General features: G+C 46.7%; 1 protein-coding gene across 1 annotated transcript in view; it reads left to right on the forward strand.

Annotated features, from left to right (window-relative positions):
• Positions 1–20790, forward strand: part of FAM178B (family with sequence similarity 178 member B) — a 108646-nt gene that overhangs the window by 25208 nt on the left and 62648 nt on the right. The window contains exons 7-8 of the mRNA XM_040993348.1: positions 3571–3676; positions 6902–6986. Of these exons, the coding sequence (XP_040849282.1) occupies positions 3571–3676; positions 6902–6986 (191 nt within the window). The remainder of the gene's footprint in view (positions 1–3570; positions 3677–6901; positions 6987–20790) is intronic.

Here is a 20790-nt window from a genome sequence, read left to right on the forward strand (position 1 = left end):
CTGAGGCATATCTGGCTAGTCTGGAGTGTAGGCTGAAACTTTGTACTGGCTGCCGGTGTCCACATGAAGGAAGAGCAAGAGAGGGCAGCAATACGGGCTTGTTACCAAGGTAGTATTTAAGTCTCTTTAAAAGAAAGGAAAGAAAAATTGGTAACAGGTAGCCACTTGGCATAGCAGTGAAGCCCCTTCCTGGGATTTTCAAATCTTACCTCAGGTATGTGGGTTTGAGACCTGGCTCTGCTTTCCATCCAGCTTCCTGTTCATGCGAACTCTGGGAGGCAGCAGGTGATAACTGGAGGACTTGGGTTCCTGATGTGAGAGACGCAGATGGAGTTGCTAGACTCTTGGCCCTAGCTTGGCCTAACCCTGGCTGTTGTAGGCATTAAGGGAACGGGCCAGTGAATCACTCTATTTCTGTGTCTCTCTCCCATCAGAAGTGGGGTGTGTGTGTGTTTTAAATAAAAATTAAAAAGAAATGTAGAAGAGAAAAGGCAGGGGTTATGGAGCAAAGCACTGGCCGTTTGTTTATGTTCTGCTGAGGCATTGTATCAAACTTTGACTTGAATAACTTGGCAGAGGGCCGGCAACAGAGCCTATGTAAATAACTATGCTCGGTGTTTATCCTCCTGCCATCACTGGGATCCCAAGGCATTTAGAGACTGTGCCCTCTGGGACTGCTGCCCATCAAATAGATGAGGAGGGAGAGGCTGGAAGAATCCTCCCTGGACTCTGTCAGGGACAGAAATGTCAAGGAGGAGGCTGGAGCTGTGCAGCTCCAGGAGCCCAGCAAGCCGGTCCCCAGTTCAGTGCCTCCTGTTTGTGTGTTTCCCCTTTGGGGCCAGTTTCCTTCCCTCCTTGCTTCTGCTCTAGTGGGCACTAAGGGGGAGGCAGGGCGGGGAAGGCAGGCATCTGCCCTCTGTCATTGCTGTCGTGGCTAGGGATTAGCAGTGCTCTTGACTGTGGCTGCTCCCTGTCCTCCTCTCATCTCCATTCATAGCTAAAGACCTGGGCGGGAGCCTCCCTTCTCTGGGATCGTCAGGGGTGACAGCTGGGCGCTTCACACCCAGCTAGGCCTGTGTGGCACCTGCTGCCCTTCCTCCTTCTCACTCCAAGGTCCTCTGGCATTCTCAGCATGATTTCTGACCTCAACATCAGCGCAGCCATGAGCAAAGGCACCCATCCGGACTCAGGGTCTGTCTTCTTGATGTGGAAACACGGCACGGGTGTTTGTAAATCTGATACCATCTGATTGAATCACCCACAGCTTTTCGAGCTTCCCATCCACTTGCCTCTCTGCCACTGTGCTCTGAGTCACAGCAGTGTCTGCGCACGCACGAACGAGACTATTCCCATAGTACAGCAAGCTTGAGGTCACCGAGGTTACCTTGGTGACCACCAGGTGGAGGGCTCCTGTGGTTCAGCGGAAGTGAAGCAGCACTCCCTTGGCACCGAGCAAGCACACGCACTGGCTCAGGACCCGGGCTACACAGGAGATAGCTCACTGAGCCCTGTGTAGAGTTCCTTGAAAGCCACTCGCTCACTCTGAGGCAGAGCAGGTCCAAGGTTCTGCTGGTTCTCCCTTTCTCCTGAGAGCTGCCAGATGAAACGCAGCTCAGCAGTAATGAACGCAGAGGCAGATGGATCAAATCATTTCTCTGGCAGAAGCTGTGCTGTAAGAGCTGCCTAGCAGGAGGGAGACATTGCAACCCAAGGGCGTATCTCACATAAAGCTGCCAGTACAGACGCTTTGCTCTGAGCCAATGGGGACTTGTACCACCGCCCCACTGAGACACTGGCAGGGTGCCCTCCCCTTGCCCACTGCACCATGCCAGAATCTCTTAAGTGCCCCTGGAGTGCCGGCCTCCTTGCCACATGGCCTCTGCTGGGGTCCTGCCAATTTGCAAGGCCCTCCAGACTTTGTTTACTTGGCTATTGTGCATGTGCTTAAAAGCCTGCATCTCAGGGTCAGTTCTGTGAGAACACCCATGTGACCAGGCACGTGGGGCAGAGTGGAGTGTGCCAGCAGCCCTGGGCGTCACACGTGTTTGGATGCACACATCAAGGTCTGTTTGTGAACAGTAAACTTCATAAGCACAGGAACAAAGCTGTTTTCTCCTCTGAACTCAAATGACTTGGGGAAGAAAACACACATACTTTGTACATTGCCTGGACATACTCAAGGAGACAGCAGCTTGGCTGAGATGATCTTTGCTATGGAGTGTTCCGTTCCTAGCAGATTGAAGTAGGATTGCTTTTTAAAAAGGAAAAAAAAAAAGAGGGGTGGGGGAAGGGAAGGAAGAGGAGGAGAAAGAGGAAGAGACTGGGTTGAGCAAGGAAATTTCCATCTAGGGTCAGGATGTTAAAACAGTATCTGCAGTGTTCTTTTTTTTTTAAAAGATTTGTTTATTTTTATTGGAGAGTGAGATATACAGAGAGGAGGAGAGACAGAGAGGAAGATCTTCCATCCACTGATTCATTCCCCAAGTATCTGCAATGGCCAGAGCTGAGCTGATCTGAAGCCAGGAGCCAGGAGCTTCTTCCAGATCTTCCACACGGGTGCAGGGTCCCAAGGCTTTGGGCTGTCCTCAACTGCTTTCTCAGGTCACAAGCAGGAAGCTGAATGGGAAGCACGGCTGTTGGAACAAAAACCAGTGCCCATATGGGATCCTGATGTGGACTTTAGCCACTAGGCTAGTGCACCAGGCCCTGCAGTGTTCTTTTGTGTGGATCTGGCCATTGAAAGGGAGAACCAAGAGCTGGTACCTCCAAACACAGAAAATAAGGATCTGTAGGAAGGCTTGCTGTTGGCCTGCCTTGACTAGTTTATGCATTGTTGCAATACTGCACTGTCCCGTGTAAAACCTCCCAAATATTACATGTCCATAAAAATTGTAAATGATTAAGGATTTTTAAAACGAAGAGAAAGCAGCAAAGCATCCCACCCATCTGGTCTGTCTGGTTGGCCATGAGCAGGAGTTGGGAAAGGTGAGCAACTTCATCCAGTCCCTCTAGAATGACCACTGGAGCACCAGTCAGCAGAGGCCATCAAACAGCACATACAGAACTGACATGGTGCAGTGTATTAAGCTGCTACTGCCAGTGCTGACACTCCATTTCAGAGAGCTGGTTCAAATGCCAGTCCAGCTCTGTGCTAATGCACGTGGGAAAGCAGTAGATGGTGGTCCAAGTATTTGTATGCCTGCCACCCACATGGGAGACCCGGATAGAGTTCCTGGCTCCTGGCTTCAGCCTGACCCAGCCCTGGCCATGGCAGGCATTTGGGAAGTAATCCAGCAGATGGAAGATCCCTTTTTTTGCTGTCAGCCTTACTCTCTGTAACTCTTGCATTGAAATAAAAAAATAAATTTAAGAAAAACACATACATACACACACGCAGACACACACAACCTGAGGAATGTTCGTGAAAAGCCCTTACAGTAAGTAGGCTGCTCTGATGAAGACACCTCATGTGGAGGACTGGAAAAGCCTGTTTGCCCTTAGCGTTTGGGACAAGCTGAGATATGAGAATTTCCTATGGACTTTTACTAACCTTGTCGCTCTGTCCCCCAGCTCCCCGCCATTCCAGCAGCTGTCCTTTCTACACAGTGGCCTGCTGAGCAACCTCTACCTGCACAGAAGTGACTGCCCAGTGCCCCTGCTGCGCTGGCTGTTCCAGGTGAGGGCCAAACCCACCGCTAGGTGGCGGGAGCATTGCAGCCTCATAGCCACAACCAGGCTGTAGGAGAGGGGCTGAGCTGGGCGTTAACCTTTTCTTGTAATGCCTGAGAGAAGAAAGCGGATGGATTGTTCATTCTAGGGGACTTAGGTGTGGCCTCAGCCTCTGCCTCCCCTTCAGTGTACACCTCCTGGGGTGTTGTCACCCGGAAGCCCAGCCTAGCTTTCCATAGGGTCCTGGTGCTCCCAGTGCACTGGGGGTCTGACTATTGCATGCTTCCTCACAAAGGCTTATATTGTGTCAAAACTCTCTTCTACCCAGGAGTCAGGGTCCTCTAGTCCACAGGCAACACCCTGAGGTGGGTGGGAGTGTGCACAAATTTAAAAGCCAAGGGTACTGGTGGATTTGAGCACCTGCTTCCCACTCGTGCAATTCTCTGTCAGCCAGAGAACCCTGAAACTGTAGAGATGCCTGCCCCAGTATCTTCTCCTCTGGCTATCCATTGTAACATTTTGCCTGAGTGGGGAATAACTGCTTTGCTTAGGGCTTGCAGCTTTGAGGCAGAGAAAGTGAGAGACCAGCAGGGATGGCCCAGGAACCAGCTGCTGTGATCTGAATGCCTGGCATGAGGGTGCTGGCTGGCCTGGCAATGGGCTGTTCCCAAGTTACAGCTAATAACTGTTGCTGCCAGTTGGAGCCTGGACCCCAGCTGTAAATGAGAGCCACAGTGAAGGACAGATTCAAGGAAGTCATCCCCCCCCCCCCAGCACATTGGCCACCTTCCGGACAGAGCCTTCTTGTGCACTGGTGCCTGTCACAGAGGAGAAAGACCCCAGGCTCCTGAGGCTCTTGTGCCCCATCTCCCATCCTTCTCCCCCGCCTCTCCCCCATGGCTTGGTGGGAGTGGATGGTAAGCAGCAGGGAACAGTGTGCCCATTATTCTGCACCCCAGCCAGTGCAGCTTCTCTCTGCTGCTTGCACAGCAGATGACAAAGCACACAATTGGGCATTGGGAGGCACAAAGAGCCCATCTGAGAGGGCATCTACAGAGGGGCCTTGTGTGACCCTGACACAGCATGGAGTGCCCTTTGTCTGGTGGCTCAGTCTTCATGAGGTCCTGCGGCCCCAGAGTCCCCCACCACCAACCCGTTCCCTGTCCCCAACCCAGCCTTGAGGCTGAATAGACAAGGTGCAAGCTCAGTCACTTTGGGCATGTTCCTCAGAATCTGCCTCATGCCTCAGTTTCTCACTGTCCAGTGGGGTTGATGGTGCCATGCGGAAGTGAAGTAGGCAACCTTTTGTGGACTGCCTTGCCCATGGCTGAACTCAGGACCTGGCATCATCTGCAAGGAATGATGTCATCACCAAGTCCCAAGTTCACATTCTGTGGGCACGAGGGCCAAGCCTCTTCTCCCACCATGGCTAAAGCCAGGTTAGTGAGAGGAGGACAGGCAGCTTCAGGAGATCTCCGGGGAGTATACTCTGTGGATTTCAGAAGCAAGAGGCAGAAATCATGTGGGCTTCCTGCATCTGCCAGGGGATTCTTAGGTGCCAGAGTACATATAGGTATGGGAGCGGTTTGTAGGACCCCAGGACAGGGATGTGGCTGGGGCTCAGGAGAAGCTGGAACCAGGATGGAAAAGCATCAGGATGTTGGGACAGGCCTCTGCTTCTCTTTCCTCACCAGGATGCCTGGCCAAGTAAGGCCAGGCCATGCTCACAAATCTGAATTCCCCAGGAAGAGAATGTGGTTTTCCTGATAGGGTTCAGTGGTCCAATCCCATCAAAGGCAGCTGGGTCAGCAGGGCTGCAGTCCCTCATGTACAGCTGCCATCCATTGTAGGAGCTAGGAACGGGTGAGTCTGTCCTCTCCAGAGCTGCCCATTTGCCTGCTTTCTCTGAAAGGACGTGCTGAGTTCCCCTGAAGTCTTGGTCCTGCTGCATCCTCCCAGGGGCTCCAGTAGGTGTTCTCGTGAGTTGAGGTGACAGGCTTCAACCTCAGTGTTCTTGACTTTGTGGGCCTGTCCACCTCATGTGTACTTGTGAGTGCGTGTCACCTGGGAAGATGGATACAAGAGGATAAGAGATGTCCTTAGTGAATTTCTGTTTCTGGTGGAAAAAATCAAGTGTTCAGCTATAAAAGCTACAAGAAGTTCACAGAGGAAGGAGAAAGGCAGAGTTCTGGATTCTGAGACCATGGCTTTCCTGTAGGTTGTATTGGAGGCTTCCAGTTGGCCTGGCTGTGACGGAAAAGGCAGTAGATGTGGCCGAGGGAGAGGCAGTGCAGAGAGGGGCCTCAGAAAGTCTTGGAGCTAGGCCAGAGTAGGAGGGTCTCCAGAAGCTGGTGGTCCTTTGAGGTCGTCTCAGTTGAGGTAGTGACTTCAGGTTCTTGGACCCCCAACATCAGCCTGTTATCAGACACAGGCTGCACTTGGAAATGTGATGATCTTGGGCTAGGTGCTCCCTCCAAGGTCAGGAGTAGCTTTCATTCGCTTGGGAAATCAACACCTCAGTCTCTGAAAGGGTGGTGGGGGTTTGCCTACAGCACCCCTACTGCCGGCTGTTGTCAGCATGCACAGGAGAAGGGGTAGCCAGCCACTGGCAGGAGCTCCACCTCTGGGCCTGGCCTTGTCTGTGTGTCCCCAGGCAAGACAGCGTCGTGGGTTGGTGCTGTGCCCTTGTTTGTCTGTGTGGCATCCCCTCTCTGTATCCCAGACCCCCAAGACAGGGCCCCAGGACTCGAGGGTTCCAATCATTTGAGGTTGTTGGGAGTTTGTTGATATGTGCTCAAGATGAGGATTTTCCAAGCCAATGGTCTCATATGACTTAAATGAAGGCACCCAAGCAGAAGTGGTTCAAGAATCAGACTGCAGGGCCCAGCTGACTAGAGTTGGTGGTTGCAAGCTTGTTCTTTTCTGTCCTCTACACTGACCTCTGTCCTACAGCGACATGGCTGTGGCCACAAGCAGTGAAAGGCAGAAGGACCCAGATGTCACACAGACCTGGCTGTTAGTCCTTGCTTTGCTACTTATTAACTGTGTGACCCAAGGGAAGTTGCTTAACCTTTCTGCATCTGTAAGATGACAACAATGACAATAACCTTTTACTACGTGGACTTGTCAGGATGAAAGGGATTTATTTAACATGGGGTAATAGAGATTGGTTGCCATTACTCCACAGGAATGACACTGCTCACCTGCTTCTGTTTTTGTTATTTCCTCTTAGCTTCTGACATGGCCTCCAGAAACTTCTTCAAGAGCCTTTGACCTCCTCTGGGATCTCAGTGTGGATGGGCTCTTCTGTCAGTCCGGTCAGTACTTGGGTGCGAGGTGGAGACTGTCCCCACCCCCAGTATCTGTACATACAGCACACTCAGCACCTCCCAGCATACTGGGGATGTTGGTAGGGACATTGTGTCACAGGGCCATGGCGACATCAGGGCCATCTTCAGCCTTGGCTCCAGTGTCTGTAAAAAGCTGAGCTGGCCGGCTCATTGGCACCTTGGTCTGACCTCAGACCTGGTCTCCATGTCCAAGTCCAGGCTGACCTCATAGTCTCCTGGGATCCCAGAGCAGTCCAGAAATGTGAGTTCACACTTGGGGCAGTCTCTGGGTTGCAGGGGGACAGTTCTTCGGGAAGCACCTGTGTGTTTGGGAGGGGCTAAGCCTGTTCCCTGAATGAAGGCAGTTGTTCTGGTTGGCGTCTGGGAGGGGGAGCCCCGAAGGTAAACCCCCCCTCCTCATCACTGGGCACCTCCCTTGGCTGCTCCAGCGACAGTCGAGCCCCTCAACTGGGTCTAGGCTGTAATGAGAAGCTTGAATCTGTTCCTCAGCCATGGCATTTAAGGGGACATACTTAAGTTGTCTGCACCCTTTAAGATGTTGAAAGTTCCTCAGGAGTAATTAATTTTCCCCTTAGCAACTGTGCTCTTCCCAAGGCTGTCATCACTTGGCACCTAAACCTAGACATTTTGGCACCAGAAAATATCATATAGCCATTTAAAAGTGGCTAGCAGCACAGGGTGAGAAGGATTCCTGGGTGCCCATGGCCCTGCCTGTGCTGCACTGGTAGTCTGCTCACCACCCTGCAGCACACAACGACCATACCCAACCATACCCGTAGCCACAGGGTGCATTGAGAGTCCCTGGCCCTGTAACTCTGTTACTTTATGCCTCTTCTGCTTCAGGAGTTGGCTGAGCCAGGGGCCATCTGTCAGACTAGAACATTCCAGACTCCCCCAGCCCATCCCTGCCACGGGTCCCTCTCACAAGTTGCTGAATAGTGCCAGTCTTGGCCTCCTCTCTCCCTTTGCGTAACCTCTGGCCCTGCAGCCTAGGCTGCCCATTGGAGCCCCTGGGGCCTTCTTCAGGGCGGTGCGCCTGCCCTTTCGGGGAACAGAGGCCTGTCTTATGCTGTTCCTCTCCTCTGTGCAGTGCTATGTGTCTCCTCCACAACCGCACAGGGTATGGCTTGTTTGCCTTTGCTGCTGGCCACATTGTTCCTCATTTGCCTTCCGGTGGGGGCTGGAGGTTGGGGAATGCTGTTGGTCAGATCAGTGCCTGTTCCCTGCCCCCTCCACCACTGAAAGTGTTTCCAGGGACATCATTTGAGAGCCCAGCCTGGCACTGTAGTTCATTGCCCAGGACCATAGAGCCTGTCCTAGAGAATTGCATACCAAGGTCAGGATCTGGATTAATGGGGGAAAAGTCATGGATGGTCAGAGCCACGAAGAAACAGGGCCTTGCCTGGATGCTTACACCTGGAGCAACATTCCTGGGAGCCGAGAGGTAGAAGCAGCCCACGTAGGCCTGGTGTGATAGCTCAGTGGCTAAATTCTTACCTTGCAAGCTCTGGGATCCCACATGGACATAGGTTCGTGTCCTAGCTGCTCTACTTTCCACCAGCTCCCTGCTTGTGACCTAGGAAAGTAATGAAGGATGGCTTAAAGCCATGGGACCGTGAACCTGCATGAGAAACCCAGAAAAAGCTCCTGACTTCAGATCAACTCAGTTAAGCCGATTGTGGCCTTTTGGGGAGTGAACCAGTGGAGGGAAGATTTTTCTGTCTGTCTGTCCTTCTCTCTGTAAATCTGCCTTTCCAATAAAATAAAATAATAAGAATAAATCTTAAAAAAAAAAAGCAAAAAAAAGCAGCAGCATCTCACACATCTGTAGGTGAATGGATAGGCAACAAGTAGTATTCACATACATTGAAACATTCTTCACAAGAAAATTCCAACACGTGTTGCAACACAGGCAACGCTCAAGGCTTGAGGGAATTGCATGGCATGAAATAACCAAGACACAAAAGGGCATATGCCATATGATCCATGGAAGTGGGAAGGACCCAGTGTAGTGAAATGTTTAGAGGTAAAATGGAATGATATTTATCTGGGACTGGGGAGGGGCTGAATGGGGGCCTTAGGGTTAAATAGATACAGAGTCGATTCAACTGATGCAAATGTTTTTAATATGTTCTTTTTAACTTGAGAGATGGAGAGGGGGAGACAAAGTGAGTGAGCAAGTAGAAGAGCACTTCCATCCACTGGTTCACTTCCCAGATGTCACAGTGAGCAGGACTGGACTGAACTGAAGTTGAGAGCCAGGAACTTAATCTAGGTATGCTATGTGAGTGGCAGTGACTCACGCTCTTTGAGCCAACCCCTGTTGTTTATCAGGGTATGCATTAGCAGGAAGCTAGAGTCAGGGGCCGAGTCTTTTATAGGATGCAGGCAAATTAGCCAGCGTTTTAACTGCTAGGGTGAATTCCTGCCCCTGATGAGAGAGTTTTGGAGATGGCTAGGAGTGATGGTTATACAATGTCATGAATGTACTTAATGTCATTAATTTGTACACTTCACAGTGACTAAGATGGAAAAATTTACATTATATGTATTTTACCACAGCTGATAACAAGCAAACAAACAAACAAGACTTGTTTAAGATCAATCAACAGGTGTCAGGAAAAAAAGTCTACCAGAAGCTTGAACTAAAACTCAGTCACTGGGGCAACTGTTTGTTTCAACAGTTAAAGCCACCTCATGGGATGTCTACCTCCCATATCAGAATGCCTGGGCTCAAATCATGGCTCCACTTCTGATTTCACCTTTCTGCTAATGCACACTCTAGGAGGTAGTAGTCATGGCATAAGTTTTTCAGTCTCTGCCATCTCATGAGAAACCACATAGGTTGAGTACCAGGCTACCAGTTTCATCATGGACTAGCTCAAACTCTGTGTGTGCCTGTCTGTCTTTCAAACAAAATAAAAGTAGATAAATTAAAATTTGTTTAAGATATATTTTATTTTTTATTCGAAAGGCAGAATTTCAGAAAGGGAGATAGAGCTCTTCCATCCAACGGTTTACTCCCCAAATGGTCACAAACAGACGTGGCTAAGCTGAAACTAGGAGCCAGGAGCTTCTGCTAAGCCTCCCACATGGGTACAGGGGCTCAAGGACATCTTGTCACAAAGGCATTTTCCACTAATTTTTCAGGCTCATTAGCAGGGAAATGGGTTGTAAGTGGAGCACAAATTGACATTCGTATGGGATGTTGGCACATAAAGTGAAAACTTAGGCTATTATGCCACAGCACTGGCCCAGAAATTAAAAATTTTAAGAAGAGGAAAGCACCACTCCAGAGAAGATATCTACGATTAAGTTAGAATCAAGGTTGGTAGCAAAGGAAGTCCGAATCCTCAGGATTTGCCAGCAGCCTGGTTGCTCCCTGTGGGCATGGACAGCTCAGGGGCACAGGTCTTGGGGTGGGACTGTACAATGTCACTAGGGTCTGTGATGTGTTTTCAAGTCGCCTGACCATTCTCTTAGCTGAAACATGGAGGTTTGGATGTCTATAAACATCCATCTTTCCCTGGAGTTTGTGGTAGCCACTGTGCAAAGGGTCTCGGGCAGTCAGACGCCTTTATCCTCACCTGCTTTCTGAGCAAGAGGAGAGCTGAAGGGTTGCGATCACATCTGACACCCGGCTTCAGGGTGTTGACTACTGGGTGTGTGCTCCAGTGGCAGTGGCGGCTGGGCGTATGGATGGGGAATTGTTTTGCTGGATGGAGAAGTTGGACTGGCTGCCAGTGCAAAGCACAGAACTCCTGGTGAGCTTGGAGAATGGGATGCGGGCTGTTCAAGAGCATTGCCTTTCACTACAAGGAGTGTTTGTTCACTCTGCAAGGGTATACTCTGGGAGTCTCCAGGATTCAGGAGGCGTGGTCCCTGTGGCCAAGTTGGAGGGAATGAAAGAGAAGTCACTGCTGCCTGGATGGAGCTGGGGTAAGGGGGCAGGAAGTGGGGAGTGCTTTGTAGAAAGGGAGGTGATTGAGCCATTTCTGGAAAGATCTGTGGGGCAGAGGATTGCATTCAGTTATCTATGTGAACCACGTGTCCTCAGATTGAAGACTTCCTGCTCTGTGTAAAGGGGATGAGTGCACCAGTGTTGGAGTAGGTGTATGTACCCAGGTACTGCCAGATCTCCCCATTTTCAAGAGAAGCATGTTTTAGTTAGGATATATCTTGACTAGTATTAATGAAGACCAGCTCACAGTCATTTGTTGTCTGATGAGACAGGAATTCCAGATGCAGGTAGTTCCCCGCTAGGCTGTTGAGCAGATAGATCTGTAGCATCAGGGCTCTGGCTTCCGTTTCCGCCTGCCTTTCTAATCCCCCAAGGCTGCAAAGTGACTGCCTTTGCTCCAGGCAGCAATGTGTTCTCATGAGGCAACAGTGTTCAAGGCAGAATGCAGAAGGGAGTAAGAGAGTCATCACTTCTCGTACTTTCTGTCTATCAGGATGTTCCACGCTAGATAGGACTGAGTCACAGGCTGGAGAGGATGCCCACATTTCCTGTCAGGTGTCCTTTGAATACCTGGCCATCTGTGATCAATGTCTAGCCCCATGGTGTACCCTTCCAGTGTACAGCACAGAAAACTTGTTTTTCCAGCCTTTTTTCAAATACTGCAATTGTTAGTTTTCAAATTCCCATTTAGCTATATATTTTTTAAGATTTTTTTTTTAACTTAAAAGGCAGAGTTACAGAAGGAAAAAGAGAGAGACAGTTTTTGGTCCACTGGTTTACTTCCTAAATGACCATAATGACTGAAGCTAGGCTGGTCTGAAGCTAGGAAGCTTCTTGCTGGTCTGCTACGTGAGTGCAGGAACCCAAGCGCTTGAGCCATTCTCCACTGCTTTTCCAGGCCACAGACAGGGTCAGAAGTAGAGCAGTGTTCATGTAGGATGCTGACACAACAGGCAGAGATGTAGCCTGACATACCATCGCACTAGCTCCTAGTTAATAGTTTTCTGTTGATCATTTCCATTTCTTTGCTGATATTTCCTGTGTTTGGTCAACATGAGATGTCACCCCTCCACATTCATGGGTTCAACATGCACACATACATTCCAATGTGGATCGAAGATGCTCAGAAAAAATGGTTGTGTTTGTATTGGTCATGTTCAGAATGTTTGGGGCCATTTTTCCCTAAGCAATACAGTATAATAGCCATTTACATAGTGTTATGAGTACTCTAAAATGAATATGGAAGAATGCATGTAGATTATATTAATTTATACCAGGAGTTTGAACACCTTCTAACTTGGCTATCTGCAGGGTCTCAGCTGTTATGAGATGACCGTGTTTTCTTTTATAGCATTGAACACAGTCACAATAGCTACTTTAAAATCCTTGCCTGTAATTGTGACATCTGAGTCATCTAATTCGTTATGTGGAAAACTCAGTATGAAAGTCAACATTTATGCAGAATCAGTAAAGAAGTCATACCAAATACCGGACCTTTGGCTGTTCCCATTCTTTTGTCCTGGATCTCTTTAGATGTGCTCCAGAAGTGTTTGGGTAGAAATGCTTGCTGATTGCAATCTGGCTTCTCCACCCACCCTAGGACATTCCGAGGGCCATGTAGGGGAATAGCCCTGGAGCCTGAGCCCAATTACCTTTATGGTAAACTGGCCTCTGGCTTAGAAGACACCTGTTTCCTGGTGAAATGGCCAGAGCCCATTTGTGTTTCCTGTGTTTTAGGGTACTGAGCACTCCAAAAGCTGCCCTTAAGACCAATCTCGACAACCGAGAGCAGAGTAAAATGTTTCTTCTGCTAGAGTGTGTCCACTTCCTCTCAGCAGACTCTGGAGCAAAACCAGGGTTCCCTCTCCACATGCCTACAATGACCAGAGCTGGGCCAGACTGAAACCGGGAGCCAGGAACTCAGTCCGGGTCTCCCATGTGCGTGGCAGGGATCCTATTGCTTGAGCCATTGATCCCATTGCTTGAGGATTAGAAGGAAGCTGGCACTGCTTCTCAGTCTTTTGGCTAAGATCAAATATTGAAGGAAATTGGAGTCAGGGAAGAATGGATGGGGAGTGTGGCTTTTGGATAGGCAGCAGCTGGAATGTGTGTACTTATGTGAAATCCTCTCTCGGTAACTAATTCAGCTAAAGCAGCCACCATAACACCCTCATCAGCCCACCTGTAGGCTGCATTTGACACTAGACCTCTGGTTCTCTGCCTGACAGGGAGGACTTAGGTGTGCAAAGATGGGAGGACAGCAGGGAGCAGTGGCAACAAAGACAAGGAGGTGGGAAGGGTGGCTCTTCTTAAAGGGGCGCTTTAAGGGATGAGACTGAAAGTGTGGAGAAGGTGGAGAAGTGTGGGAAGGGAGAGTAGGGGAATCACTGCAGGGAAGTCCAGGATGAATTTTTGTAATTTCCTGGGCCTGCTGCAGTGGCCCAGCGGCTAAAGTCCTCGCCTTGAACGCGCCGAGATCCCATATGGGTGTGGGTTCTGGTACCGGCAGCCCCACTTCCCTTCCAACTCCCTGCTTGTGGCCTGGGAAGAATTAGAGGACAGCCCAAGGCCTTGAGATCCTGCGCCTGCATGGGACACCTGGAGGAGGGTCCTGGCTCCTGACTTCGGATCAACACAGCACTGGCTGTTAGGTCACTTGGGGAGTGAATCATCAGATGGGAGATCTTCCTCTCTGTCTTTCCTCCTCTCTGTATGTCTGACTTTGCAATAAAAACTAATGTAAATCTTAAAAAAATAATAATAATTCAATGTCTACACAAGTCACCTTTTTAAACTGTGTAAGTTAGGGCTGGCACCATGGTGTTGCAAGGTAAGCCTCCTCCTGTGGTGCTGGCATCTCACGTAGGCACCGGTTCAAGTCCCTGCTGCTTCACTTCTAGTCCACCTCATGGGTAAAATGCCTGGGAAAGCAGCAGAGACGGCCCGTATCCTTGTGTCCCTGTACCTACGTGGGAGACCCAGAAGAAACTCCTGGCTCCAATCTTCTTTACCAGTCCAGTTCTGGCCATGTCAGCTATTTGGAAAGTCAATCAGTGATTGCAAGGTCTCTTACTCTTCCCTCTCTCTTTCTGTCTCTATAACTCTGACTTATAAATATTAAAAAAAAATAAAGTATTTTAAAGTATGTATGAGTTGATGAGTTTTAATACATTCACAGTTTTCCACATGACCATGGTATAATTCCAGAACATTTTCATCTTTCCAGAATGAAAGCTCTCATCCATCAGCAGGCTTCGCTAGTGCCTTCTCCCCCAGCCCTTGGCAGTCCTTAATGTACTGTCTGAATGGATTTGCTTACTTTGCATATTTCATGTGATTGTTTATATGACAGTATATACAGTATGAAACTTTTTGTATCTGATTTCTTTTTAATATTATTTATTTGAGAGTCAGAAAAAGGAGATAGAGTTCCCACATGTTGGTTTACTCTCCAAGTGCTCACAGTGGCCAGAGCTGGGCCGGGCTGAAGCCCAAATCCAGAAGTGCAGTCCAGGCTTCTCGTGTGGCTGGCAGGAGCCCTGTTGCTTGGGCCATGACCTCTGTCTCCTGGGACCTGCATTAGTGGGGAGCTGGAGTTAGGACCCAGAGTTTGTATCAAGCTTAGGAACTCCAGTATGAGAAGCTGGCAGCTTAACTGCTGAGCTTGCTACCTACCTCCCCTTTTCTAAGCAGAATATGTTCGAGGCTTATTCATGTTGTAGAGTGTATCAGTACTGTACTCATTTTTAAAAATTATTGTATTCATTTTTTTAAAAAGATTTATTTATTTTTATTGCAAAGTCAGATATACAGAGAGGAGGAGAGACAGAGAGGAAGATCTTCCATCCGATGATTCACTCCCCAAGTGAGTGCAACGGCCGATGCTATGCCGATCCAAAGCCAGGATCCAGGAACTTCTTCCGGGCCTCCCATGCGGGTGCAGGGTCCCAAGGCTTTGGGCCATCCTCGACTGCTTTCCCAGGCTACAAGCAGGGAGCTGGATGGGAAGTGGAGCTGCCGGGATTAGAACTGGTGCCCATATGGGATCCTGGCACGTTTAAGGCGAGGACTTTTAGCCACTAGGCATGCCGCCGGGCCCTTCTATTCAATTTTATGGCTGAATAATAATATGCTGTATGGATGTCCCTTTTTAAAATTACCAATTCATTAATTGATGGACATTTAGATAGTATGCACTTTTGGCTATTACAAATAATGCTGTTCGGAATGTTTGCATTCAAGTGTCTATGTGGGCTGATATACTCAGTTCTGTCAGTTATATACTTAGGAACAGAATCACTGGACTACTGTGTAACTGTGTTTAACTTTTTGAGGAACTGCCAGACTGTTTTTGAAATGACAGCTTCATGTTATATTCCTTTCAGCATCGCAGGAGAGTTTCGGTGTTTGCACCTTTACTATTGTTTGCTGGTGTCCATCTTTTTGTTACTGGCCATCCTAGTAGCTGTGAAGTGGTATCTCATTATGGTTTAGATTTGCATTTGCTTAATGATGAAGTATATAAACCATCTTTTCATGAGCTTATTTAGTCATTTATGTAGTCATTTAAGGAAACATCTACTTAAATGCTTTACTCATTTTTTAATTTAATTGTTTGTGTTTTAGTTTTTTTACGGAGAAGGCAGTTGTGCAAGTTCTTTTGTATATTCTGGATTCTAGACTGTCTTACCAGAGTAATGTGTTTCACAAATATTTTCTCTCTTCCTGTGGTTGTGTTTTCATATTTTTGTTAGTACCATTCATGAAATTTTTTAAATTTAGATGAAGTCAGATTTATTTTTCTTTTATGGCTGGTGTTTTTGTGTCAGACTTAGGCACGCCACTCCCTAATCCAAGATCATGAAAGTTGGTTTATTAAAGCTTTATTTATTTGAAAGACAGAAAGGAAGAAAAAAGACATCTTTGCTTCATTCCCCAAATGACTCCCACAACCAGGCTTGGCACAGATGAAAACCCAGAGCCAAAAACTGGATCCTGATCTCACATGTGGGTGGCAGGGACCCAAGTCTTTAGGCCATCACCCATTGCTTACCCACCTGCATTAGCAAGAAAGTGTATCCAAAGCAGAGCACTTGGGATTCATGCAGGCCCTCCAAAATGGGATGCTAGTGTTTTAACCCACTGTGCCATAACACTGTCCTTTGAAAGTGTTCATCTGTGTTTTCTTCTAAAAATTTTGTAGTTATAACTCATTAACCTAGATCTTCGATCATTTTGAGTTCATGTTTATATATGGTATGAGCTAGGAATCCTGCTTTGTCCTTTTGCATGTGGGTAAGTGTCAGTTATCTCATCAATATTTGTTGTGAAGAAGCTGACCTTTCCCCCTCTTGAATTGCCTTGCCACCATTGCTGAAAATTGATTATAAATCTGATCCGCCTTGCTAATTTAAAAAAGTAAATCCTAAAAAAGGAGGGATAGGGGCTCGGCGCTATGGCCTAGCAGCTAAAAGTCCTCTCCTTGAATGTGCCAAGATCCCATATGGGTGCCGGTTCTAATCCCGCAGCCTCACTTCCCATCCAGCTCCCTGTTTGTGGCCTGGGAAAGCAGTCGAGGATGGCCCAAAGCTTTGGGACCCTGCACCCGTGTGGGAGACCCGGAAAAGGTTCCTGGAAAAACTTTTAAGACTGCAGGGACAACAGTGAGCTGTGCATGTGCTGAGCTTGGCAAAAACTCACTGAACTCAATGCATTGCACTGGTCCCACAGGAAAATAATACGGACTATGGCATCATATGGGTCAAAATAGGTCCGTGTAGCCCTCAGACCTAGCAGCCAACAGGTTCTGGCAAGCTCACCACCAACAATAAGCTAGCTTTATAGGACTCATGGTGTCTCCCTAATCCTGGGACCTGCTCCAACAGAAAGCAGAAGAAAGGTTGTACAGACAACAGTGCAGCCTGAACACAGTATCACAGGAGGTAGAGACTTGTGAGCCAGGAGCTGGGCTACAGAAACCATGGTGGAAATCTAACATAGGAACACAGACCTCGAACTTGTTGGAGGGAATGACACAAGTGACTGCAAGCAGAGAACCATGTACCAAGTACAATAAGGAAAATTGATCTGTAGACCTGTGGGTGACAGAGCTTAGGAACCTGCCCCAAGGAGAAGAATCTGATAACCAGACATATAATGACCAAGAGCAAAAGAGGAGACAGAGACACAATGAATATTACTGAAGACTCCCCTGCAAAGGAGAAAAACCCTTTGCCAACCTCAGAGTTCACTGAGGAAGACATTGAGAAAATAGGGGATACAGAATTCAAAACACTTGTTATAAAACTTCTTATCAACAGAATCATGTAAATCAATTCCTCAACCACAAGGAATTTAAGGAATATGTCACACAGGAAATAAAATCAAGTGAAAGCTGACATATCAGAAATGAAGAATATAGTGGAGCAAATTAAAAGTACAGTGGTGAGTCTTCAAAATAGAATGAAGGAGACAGAAGAAAGAATCTCAAAATTAGAAGATGTTTTCTGTCACCAGGGGGAAACAAACAAAAAGCTGGAAGCAGAGCTGGATCAGGCCATAAAAAGTATTCAAGAAAATTGAAAGACACCCTTAAAAGGCCAAATATAAGAGTTATGGAAGTCCCAGAAGGTGCAGAAAGAGAAACTGGGATTAAAGGTGTATTTAATGAAATAATAAAGGAAAATTTCCCTAATCTAGAGAAAGAATTGGGAAACAACATCCAGGAGGAGCACAGAACTCCCAACAGAGTTGACCAATAGCGATCTTCACCACAACACGTGATAATCAAGCTCTCTTCAATTGAACATAAAGGAAAAGATCCTTAAATGTGTAGGTGAAAAAAAATCAATTGACATATAAAGAAATGCTAATTAAACTCACAGGAAGATCTACAGGCAAGAAGAGAATGGAGTGACATATTCTAGGTTCTAAAAGCAAAAAATTGTCAACCCTGGATAACGTACCCAGCAAAGGTTTTCTTTGTCTTTGAAAATGAAATAAAATTCTTCCACAGTAAGGAAAAGCTCAAAGAATATGCTTCTTCCAAACCCTCCCTACAAATGATAAAGATATTCTCTTGACAGAAAAAAGGAATAGTGCCCACCAAAACCAAAGGCAAATGTGAAGAACATCCCAGTAAAATAACAACAGAAGACTAAATCAATGAATAACCCATTGCTAAAATGACAGGACCAAATTACTACCCATTCATATTAACCCTGAATGTAAATAGCTTAAACTCATCAATCAAATGTCATGGATTAGTAGTCTGAGTGAAAAAATAAAACCCATCTATATGTTGCCTACAGAAGACACATTTCACCAACCAAGATCAGCAGAAACTATATTTCATGGATTTTGACTTTTTTTGTTAGTTTCATCTCTTCAAAACATTTTGTTATCAAATTCTTCAGCAACTCATAGATCATACAGTAGCATCACTTTCTTCAAGAAGGTTCTTGGTTTTCATTTCTTCAGCGACACATTAGTCATTCAGTAGAATGTTATTTAACTTCATGGTGGTGTTAATTTCTTCTTCCTGTTGATTTTGTTTTGTGATTTTTCACATAAGGGGATGTATATTAACTGTACGTGTATAGTAATGGAGAGTATCATATCCAGATGTGAGGATACAATGCAGTTTGCGTATCTACTTCCAGACCAAAGATGGACTCCCAATGAAACTGTTTGCTATATCTTGACAATAGGATGCTGGACTCTGCCATTGTCCATGCCTGCAATGATGGACGTATGACTGAGTATGAAGAACTATACTATAGTAATGATATAGGGGAACTCAGGGAGCGGAGAGTGAATTGGGGAGGGGATAAGGGAAATCCCAGGGCCTATGGAACTGTATCATAAAATGATAATAATAAAAAGAAGTAAAATTTGAAAAAATGATTTTGGCTATTTTCCTTGAATTTCTTTTATGAATTTTAGGGATCAGCTTGTCAATTTCTGCAACATCCCAATTGAAGTTTTAGTAGTGGTTGTCTTGAGTCTATAGAGAACTATGGGTATAACCATCTGTCTCAGTTCGTTTTGTGCTGATGTAATAGAATACTACAAACCGGGTCATTTAAAAACAAGAGATGTTTATTTCGTTCACAGTTCTAGAGGTTTGTAAGTCTGAAATTTAGAGGCCACATCCAGGGAGGTCCTCCTTGCTACATCATAACCTGGTGGAAGGCCTCACAGGTTGAGAGAAACCCCACGTGAAAGAAGGGGGGATAGGCCATTGCAGTGCAACCCCCCCCCCCACACACACACACACACACTTCATTGCCAGCATCCCAAATCTGAGCTCTGGTTCAAGTCCCTGTTACTTTACTTCCTATTCAACTCCCCACTGATGCTTTTGGAATAGTAGCAGAAAATGGCAAAGTGCTGGGACCCCTGCCACCCGTGTGGGAGACCTGGCTAGAATTCTAGGTTTTTAATTTTAACCTGGGCTAATCCAAGCCCTCGCAGTGATTTGAGGAGTGAACCAGAAGATGGAAGATCCAGCTTGTGTTTTCTCTGTCTTTCTTTCTCTCTCTCTCTGTCTCGCCCTTTCTTTGTCTCTCCCCTGACCACCATTCTGTCACTACCTTTCAAATAAATAGTGAGAAAAACAAACCTTAGTAAGAGAGGAAAGGAGTTGAATGTATCTTTGTAAGAAGAACCCACTCCTATGATAACACACTCACTGCCTTGGTGATGGTATCAATTTGTTCATCAGGACAACACCCTTACAACCCAATTACCTCCCTACACTGTTGCACCAGGTTTTTAAAGTTTTCAACATAAGAACTCCAAGAGAAACATTCAAATCAAAACATCGTCTTACTAATATTAAGTCTTCCTGTTCCTGAACATGGGATGTCTTCATATTTATTTAGATATTTGATTTCTTTTTTTTTTTCTTTTAAAGATTGATTTATTTGAAAGGATGAGTTACACAGAGAGAAGACTTTCATCCACTGGTTCACCCCTCCAAATGGCTGCAGTGACTGAGGCTGGGCCATGCCAAAGCCAGGAGCCAGGAGTTTCTTCCTGGTCTCTCACAAGGATGCAGGGGCCCAAGCATTAACAGGGAACTGGATCAGAAGTGGAGCAGCTGGGATTCTAACCAGCACCCTTATAGGATGCTGGTATCATGGGCAGCAATTTTACCCACTAATTCTGAGTGCCATACTGTAGATCTTTCATTTCTCTCAAGGATGTTATAGTTTTCAATGACACATATGCTACATTTCTTCTGTTAAATTCATTGCTAAGTGTCTTGCCTTTTTGATTCTACTGTAAATGAAACTGTTTTTGTTAACTTCCTGTTCAGATTGTTTGTTGCTAATCTGTAGAACTACAGCAAATTTCCGTATATTCACCTCATATCTAGCATTCTTGCTGAACTCATTAAGTCTAATAGTTTCATCATGAGTATAGTGTAATTTGGTTTTGAACGCAAGCATATTTTTCTGCAACCAGTTGCGTCAAAGAAATGGCCTCATATTTCTTTGGCAAACATGTTTTGTCTGAGTCTGTTATGGACTGTCCATTAACCTGGCACCAGTCATAGTGAGTGGGAAGCAGTGCCTGGAAAAAAGAAGCTCTATCAACAAGATGGGGATGGTTCAGAGGGAACAAACATGCATAAATTCTTTCCCATTAGCTCTGAAAGCCATGTTGTTCATTTTTACCTACCCATTCCATTCTCTGTCTGCCTCTGTAATATTTGTGTAGGAGGAGGGGGATATAACAAAACAGAATGACCCGGGCCAGTACATTCTTTGGATATTTTGACAGTGGGCGAAAAGTTCAACTCTA

The sequence above is a fragment of the Ochotona curzoniae genome, unplaced genomic scaffold, assembly GCF_017591425.1.
Source record: "Ochotona curzoniae isolate NIBS_2020 unplaced genomic scaffold, NIBS_Ocur_1.0 contig_883, whole genome shotgun sequence".
NCBI classification, from domain to species: domain Eukaryota; kingdom Metazoa; phylum Chordata; class Mammalia; order Lagomorpha; family Ochotonidae; genus Ochotona; species Ochotona curzoniae.